General features: G+C 40.0%; 1 protein-coding gene across 1 annotated transcript; it reads left to right on the forward strand.

Annotated features, from left to right (window-relative positions):
- Positions 1-214: 214 nt before the first annotated feature.
- Positions 215-1398, forward strand: LOC308419407 (GTPase NRas-like; the record flags this gene model as incomplete). Its single annotated transcript, XM_080915138.1, has 1 exon — positions 215-1398. One exon carries the CDS (start codon positions 215-217, stop codon positions 782-784), a length of 570 nt encoding a protein of 189 aa, XP_080771264.1. The 3' UTR covers positions 785-1398.
- Positions 1399-8409: the final 7011 nt, after the last annotated feature.

Consider the following 8409-nt stretch of genomic DNA (forward strand, 5'->3'; position numbering starts at 1 on the left):
TAGCACTAGAATTTTACTAGACTGTCAAAGAATACCTAATGTTTCTTCCTGAAATTATTCCACAAAATAGAAAATGGAAGCCAGGAGCCGGAAGTGCCGCTCCCGGGTGGGGGCTGTTCATGGCGGTTTCGGGGTCTCTAACAGCTCTTCGGTTTGAAGTCCAAAAGCCGCCGGAGGCGGAGTCTGCGGAGTTTGAGGTTTTTGCTGGTGTGAAATGACTGAGTACAAACTGGTAGTGGTTGGAGCAGGTGGTGTTGGGAAAAGTGCTTTGACAATCCAGCTAATCCAGAACCACTTTGTGGATGAATATGATCCCACCATAGAGGATTCTTACCGAAAACAAGTGGTGATTGACGGTGAGACCTGTCTGTTGGACATACTGGACACAGCTGGACAAGAGGAGTACAGTGCCATGAGAGACCAATACATGAGGACAGGCGAAGGGTTCCTCTGTGTATTTGCCATCAATAATAGCAAATCGTTTGCAGATATTAACCTCTACAGGGAGCAAGTTAAGCGGGCGAAAGACTCTGATGATGTACCCATGGTGCTGGTAGGGAACAAGTGTGACTTGCCAACAAGGACAGTTGACACAAAGCAAGCCCATGAGCTGGCCAAGAGTTACGGAATTCCATTCATTGAAACCTCAGCCAAGACCCGACAGGGAGTGGAGGATGCCTTTTACACACTGGTAAGGGAGATACACCAGTACCGAATGAAAAAGCTCAACAGCAGTGATGATGGCACTCAAGGCTGTATGGGGCTGCCCTGTGTGGTGATGTAAGACCCTTTGAAAGTTTTGTCATCAGAAAAGAGCCACTTTCAAGCTGCACTGATGCCCTGGTTCTGACATCCCTGGAGGAGACGTGTTCCTGCTGCTCTCTGCATCTCAGAGAGGCTCCTGCTTCCTGCTTCCCCAACTCAGTTACCGAGCACAGCCATCTAACCTGAGACCTCTTCATCATAACTACCTCCTCGCTCGTCTGTCCAACCAGAGAAATGGACCTGTTTCTCCCCCATAGTTCTCTGCCCTGGGTTTCCCCTAGAAACAAACACACCTGCCAGCTGGCTTTGTCCTCTGAAAAGCAGTTTACATTGATGCAGAGAAACAAACTATAGACATGCAGTTCTGTGGTCAGCAGTTTCTTAAGCTCTAAGGTAACAGATGCTGGTGATTCCCCCTGCCCCCACCTGTTGAATTTGGCCTTGTTAGTTTTGGGGGAAATGTCATAAATTTCTATCTTCCTAAGAATATGATTGTTTGTTGCTGATAGATTGATTTGTAATGTGATCTGCCATATTCTATAAACTGGCATCTGCTTTGTATTCATGAATGCAGACATGAGTACTAACATGAGTGCATCCTACTCTTCTCAACTGCATGCAATCAGATCCAACGTTCACAGCAAAGTGCCTTTTCCTAAAGTGCTCCGTAGGCTTCCGTTATAGTCTGTAATTGAAATTGATGTTTCAAGAACCACTGTATAGGAAGGTGACTATGAGCCATCTACCTTTGAGGGAAAGGTGTATTTACCTGATATCAGATGCTTTGTACATGTACATGAAGATAGTTTTCCTGTTTGGGGTTCTCCCAGGAGAAAGATTAACTGAAACAGTTATGAGTAATTTCATTTAATTCTAGCTAATCTTTTTTGGGGGGGGGGGATTTACCACCTATAAATATTTGTAGTTTCTTCTAGCTTACTGATAATCTAATAGTCAAGGAGCTTCCAGTATAATAAATTGGTTCATACCAGGAAGCCCTCCATCTATAGTTAGTCAGATACTGTAAAAATTGGCATGTAATACTTTATAGCTGTGATTTATGATTCTTCAAACCTTAACTATAGTTATTAGCAGGCTGGTTATATCTTTGCTGCAGTTTCTTCATGGAATATATATATGTGGAGAGAGGTGGTTTCTTTATGGAATATATATATACATGTGTGTGTGTATATGGAGAGAGAGTAGCCCTCAGTTCCTGTCTCACCATTCCTCTCTCTTAGCCTAGAGCCGTTTGAGCATCCTATAGGAGCTTGAATAATTATCTCAGTTGAATAAACCATGGTGCTAATGGACCAGGTCATGGTTTCAAAACTTGAACAAGCCAGTTAGCATCACAGAGAAAACAGTCCATCCGTACTTGCTCCCTACCTATTACTCCTGCTTATAGACTTTTGCCTGATGCCTGCTGTTAGTGCTATACGGATAAAAGTTAGTTTGGTTCTGTACCAGGACTGGAAATACCTGGTGAGTTGTGTGGAGTGAGCCTGGATATCTTTACATTTTCAGACCCTAATTTTTAGCCACCTGGAAACTGAAGCCAGAGTTCATACCTCCATCTCTCCTCCCATTAGATAAATGTTTTTCATATAGCTTTTTAAAAGTATTTAAAAACACATCTATAAGTTAGGCTGCAACTAACAAAAGCTGATGTGTTTGTCAAATAAAGAGGTACCTTTGCCACTTGAAAAAAGAATTTTAAATGCCATTCACTGTTGTCATGCAGAGGTTTGGTACTCGTGGTAATGCCGCAATAATCCACTGGTGGGCTTTGTCATAGTGATACTTAAGATATAACTCAGCTCAGTAATTCTAATGAAAGCATAAAATTGGATTCCTTGATTGAAAAAAGCAAACCTAATTCCAAAATGGCCATTTTTTCTTCTGATCTTGTAACACCTAAAGTCAGATCCTTAGAATTTTTTTGTTTATAAGAGGACCTTGCTACCTGGTCCTGGCTGGCCTCAAACTCACAGCACTCCTGGATCAGTCTCCCAGATGCTGGTATTACAGGCACATTCCGACACACACCTGGCTAGTCTAATTTCTAATGAATTTTCATTGTTAAGCAAATTCCTCATCACCCTGAAACTAATCAGAAGAGGGAAGAAACATGTGCTGTGCTCCTCAGTGCTAATGCTGGGATCATTCCTAAGCAAACTGCTGCCTTTCAAACAGAGTATTCATCTTCCTGAAGCTGCTTGAGGCCAACCTGGTCTTTTTCTGTTTTACGTGTTTGGTGACTAGTGATGGATCCCCAAAAAGTTTATTTAACTCTAGTTAAGGAGAAAGTTACTCCCCTTGGCTCTTTTGACCATATCCAGTGTGTGTGTGTTTGTGTGTGTGTGTGTGTGCGCGCGCGCGCATATATGTATGTACATCTGTAGTTGGTCTCCAGTTTCAGATGCCCTTATTAGCATATATTCCCACAGGGTGTGCGTTTTGGCACAACAGTGACAAACTTAAAAGCCAAGTAAGTCCAGTTGGTGTGGTATCAAAGTGTTTTTAGAGTGTAATTAGTGAAGATCGTGTTTACCTCAAAGTCAAAAAGCCTCTCTTCCTGAATTTAAGTGCCTGGCTGATGTCACAAATTAACATGTTTCTGTAAAGCAGTTAGTTGAAGCTTTGTTCACACATTGGAGAGTATGAAAATGAAGTGTTCTAAGAGCTCTGATACCAAATCTGTGTAAAACCTGTTAGATGCTGTTTGTTTCAGGACTTAGAATGTGTGAGTTGGAAACTCAGCACTTCTATTAGTTGCATAGGAGCGCCATGTATGCAGTGGAGGTGGCTTTGTTTTAGCTGGCCACCTTAGAATCGGCCTTACACTGCTGTGAACTTCATCATGACTTGAAGACAGACAAAAAAAAACTCTCTAAAGACAAATGTTTGTTTTCCTCATTACAGAATGTATGAGCTTAGTTTTATCTTCTTTTGTACTTAGTCATAAACTCTGAAGCTGGCAGCTACAGCCAAGGATCAGAAGGTGCGTTCCACCGGGTACAGTTAGCTCTGCTAATTATGAGAAGCAGAGTTAATCATGGGAAACATTTTGCCTGGGTGGTTTCTATTTAAAAGAGAGATGATAATTCTTAAACATTAGCTTTTATTTTGCTATTGCTTTAAGCTGTCTAATGTGCCACAAATTTATTTTAAGGTATTTGTGTTTATAAGAATCGTTTTAAGAGTGTTCTCATGAGATTAGTTGTAGATATTTTTACAAATACAACTGGTTTTTAAAAATAGGAGTGTTTCCCTAAGCAAGCGTTTGAACTCTGGAGAGAAGGGGAGTGACAGAAATTGTCTGGCTTTGTCTTTCTGTGCTGTCAAATATAGGTCAACACCAACTGTGCAACCCTGCTGTCTAAAAGAGAGCTGTTGGCCTCTGTGGCCCTCAGGAAGGGGCTAATATTTTAAGTTAACTGTTGTATTGTAAATTAATCCATTCTAATTTTTAAAGACTTCATTGACTGTGTTCCTTGTTAAATAATTTTTAAAAATAAAAAACTGGAAGTTCTTTGCTTAAAAAAAAAAAAAAAAGAAAAAAAAGAAAATGGAAGCCAATAATCACCCTGATACCAAAAAACAAAAAAAGATGCAGCAAAGAAAGGACACACCAATATCCCTAATGAATATTGATGCAAAAGTATGTATTAAAATATTTACAAGCCAAATTTAAGAGCACATGAAAGACATCATTCACCATAATTAAGTAAGTTTCATTCTAGGGATGCAGAGGTATTTTAACGTGAGAATCTGTATTTTTATTGAATTTGATGTAATAGTATACATTACTGACTACAGAATCTCTACCAGAGAACCCCTACAACTGATAAACACCTTTTCCAACATGTCTGATAAATACCTTTTCTAACGTGTCTGGATAGAAGACTAACTTTAAAAAAAAAAAAAAAAAGTCGCCTTTCTATATCTAAAACAAAGGGCTGAGGAAGCAATCAATAAATAATATCCTGTATAATACCTATAATTATCCCAGTGCCATGAAAACTTCTAGAAATCCAAGAAGAAATCAACACTTACCTTCACTGGCAGACTCTTTTAACCAGGAGAGACTAGTAGAGGGCTTAGGACAACACCCCAACCACATAACCTTCAACCTACAATTTGTCCTACCTATAAGATGTTCTGGGTTAAAGGCTGCACAGAAATTGTGGGAGTAGCCAAACAATTTCTGATCCTGACTGAGACTCATGGTATTAAAACAATCCCACAATTGATACTGGCTGAAGGGCAAGAATCCAGAGGGTGGATAACCCAAAGACATAAAATAAAACCAAATTAGAGTGCCAAGAAAAAAATAGTCAATGAAATGATGCCTAGGTGTATTCTGCTATACTCTGATTAGTGAAACCCACAAAATTAACTAGCCTGGGCTCATAGGAGCTCAGAGAGACTGAACCAACAAACAGGGAGCCTGCACGGGACTGACCTATGTGCTCTGCATATAGCTTACAGTGATATAGATTGCTCTTCTGTTGGAGTTCTAACAGTGGGAGCAGGATCAGTCTGATTCTTTTTTTTTTTTTTTTTTTTTTTTTTCACTTTTCCAAAATTTTACGACCTGCATTGTTATTTTCACAGAAAAGAAACAAAAAACACTGGGCAAACATTGTACATTTTACACAAATGTGAAATTCCTTCACACTTTAGTGATCAAAATAAGTATTGACTACATTCTATAAGAATGAACAGTACAAATGTATTATGCCAACAATTTCACAATGAACTGAAAATCATATTGGCTGGATGGCTAAAGCAATCACATTAAGGTCATAATTAGCAAACTATTGTTATAGATTACTATTTAAGGAAAGAACACAAAAACAAAACAATGTCATTGTTCAAAAATCAAAGCATTTAAGACAAACACTGATAGAGTCATGATTATAACTGGAAAGTAACTTTCATGTAATGTGTTTAGGTATCCACTCCCCCCCCCAGCTCTCTCTCCCCTTTCTTTTTCTTTCCTTTTATTGAGTATTTTCTTTATTTACATTTCAGAAGCTATCTGTTTTTCCAGTTTTTCCACTTCTTTTTTTTTTTTTGGTTTGTTTTTTAAAATTTATTTATTGTATAAAATATTATTATAGCTCACAAATTTTGTTACATAATAATATATGATGAATACGTGATTTTTTTTTTCTAAGTAAGGAAAGCTGAGAGCCCTTCTCAGATTGTATTACAGTGACAAGAAGACTCAGATAAGACAAGGTGCAACGATTCTTGAGACCAGTTCATTAACTTGGAGAAACAGAAACCAGTTTAGATGCCTGGAAGTTATTTTAAACAAACTTGAAAAAAACTTATCTTTGAAGTGCCTGAAAGCTATTCTCAAGGTTCAAAGTATTTTGTTATCTGTCACCATGCTTGGATGAACTTGTGTGTTGCACCTGTCTTAGAGTCATTTCTGGTCCTGTAACTAATTCCTCCCCACATTTCTTTAAGCTACCCCCATAAAACTCATTGATTCATTTAGTTGATCTTTGGAGATGTCTGAATGTGGTTTGTTTAGGGCTCGCCATCTGGGGTGAGTAGATGTGTGTGTTGCAATTTCACATAAAAAGTTTTGCCACATAACAGTTGTTATTGTAGAAAGAATTTTGATAAGGACATGAAGGTGTTAATGGCCGAGTGACATAGGAAACTGGAAATTCTTCATTTCTCAGAAAGAGACAGCTTTATCTGAGTTACAAAAGATCAGCAGGAAATTACCTTGCGAGTATGCTTCTGAATTGTAAGTTTCTATTATGCAGAAATCGCCATGACCAGTGGTAAAATACTTTATTGGACTGATGTTAAAGCTGTAGCATAAACAAAATTCGGTACAAAGGGCATATTTTTTAATTTCATATGTTATACATGGTGCACTTTTTTTGGGTTTTTTATGATTTTTTATTAGATACTCTATTTACATTTGAGATGCTATTCTTTCCCCTTCCCTGCTCTCATCCCCCCTTTTCCATTTGACTTCACAAAGGTGCACTCCGTCTTAGCCACTCTCTCCACCCAATTACCTTGGCATTCCCCAACACTGGGAAAACATGCCCTCCCTGAACCAAAACCCTCTTCTCACATTGATGCCAGACACTACTATCTTCAGCTACATATGCAACTGGATCAATAGGTCCCACAATGTGTACACAAAGGTTGGTGTTTTACTTCATGGGAGTATTGTAGGGTGTGATTGGTTGATAATGTTCTTCTTCCCATGAAGTTGCAACCCATTTCAGCTCCTTAGGTCCTTTCTTTGGCAACATCATTGGGGTCCCCAAGTTCAGTCCGATAATTAGCTGCAATTAGCTGCAAGTATGATTAGTTGTATCTATGTGATTCTAACATACTCTCCGAGGAGGCATCTTTATATGATTCCTGCCAGTAAGTAGTTCTTGAGATCAGCAATAGTGCTTGGATTTGGTGGCTGCATATGTGGTAGATCTCCAGGTACGGAGGCTTCAGAGAGATCTTTTCTGCAATCCCTATTCACTATTTGACCTAGCATTTCCTCCTGAGAGTGTTTTGTTCTTCCTTCTAAGGACAGAGGCACTCCATTTTGGCCTTACTTCTTTTTGAGCTTCATAATGTCTGTGATGTGTTTCTTGGATATTCAGAGCTTTTCTGGGGCTAGTACCCTTATCAGTGAGTACATATTATGTCTATTTTTTTGTGACTGGCTTACCTCACCCAGGATGATAGTCTCTTGTTCCCTCCATCTGCCTATGAATTTCACGAAGTTACTGTTTCTAATAGCTGAGTAGTACTGCATTGTGTAAATAAATGTACCATACTTTCTGTATCCATTCATCTGTTGAAAGACATCTGGGTTCTTTCCAGCTTAAGGCTACTATAAATAAGAAAGCTAAAACATGGTGGAGCATGAGTCCTTGTTATATGTTGGAGCATCTTTGGGGTATATGTTGGGATTCTGTAAACCCCACCTCTCAGTTACCTAGTAACAGCCAGGTATACCCCACCCCTCAATTACCTGGCAGTAGCCAGGTATGCTCCGCCCCAGTGACCTGACACTATAAAAGGGGCTGCTTGCCCCCTCCTCTCTCTCTTGACCTCTCTTGCCCTTGTGCTCTTGCAGCCTTGCTCTCCCTCTTCCCTTCCCTTTCCCCCTCTGTCCCACGTGCTCATGGCCGGCCTCTACTCCTCTACTTCTCTCTCTGTGTCTCTACCACCCCCTTAACTCTCCCATGACCTGAATAAACTCTATTCCATACTATACTGTTCTGTGGCTGGTCCCTCAGGGAAGAGATTCCCAACATGGACACCCCCAGAGGCATCTCCCTTGCCCTTGGGCCTCGCTGCACTCCCATGGGCCATATGCCCCCCACTCTCTTCATCCTTCCCCTAACAGTATATGCCCAGGAGTAGAATAGCTGGGTTTTCAGGTAGTACTATATCCAATTTTCTGAGGAACCACCAGACTGATTTACAGAGTGGTTGAAGCATCTTACTGAAAGATCCCCACCATTGAGCTAGCCTGACTGCAGGAACAAGGCCTGCACAGATAAGCATGAATTCAAGGTAGAAGGCAAGGCAAAGCAGTTAATTCAAGGTAAAAGGCAGAGCAGTTATCTGTGGTCAGACACCTGGCATCAA

This window comes from Micromys minutus (assembly GCF_963924665.1).
Source record: "Micromys minutus genome assembly, chromosome: 4".
In the NCBI taxonomy this organism is placed as follows: domain Eukaryota; kingdom Metazoa; phylum Chordata; class Mammalia; order Rodentia; family Muridae; genus Micromys; species Micromys minutus.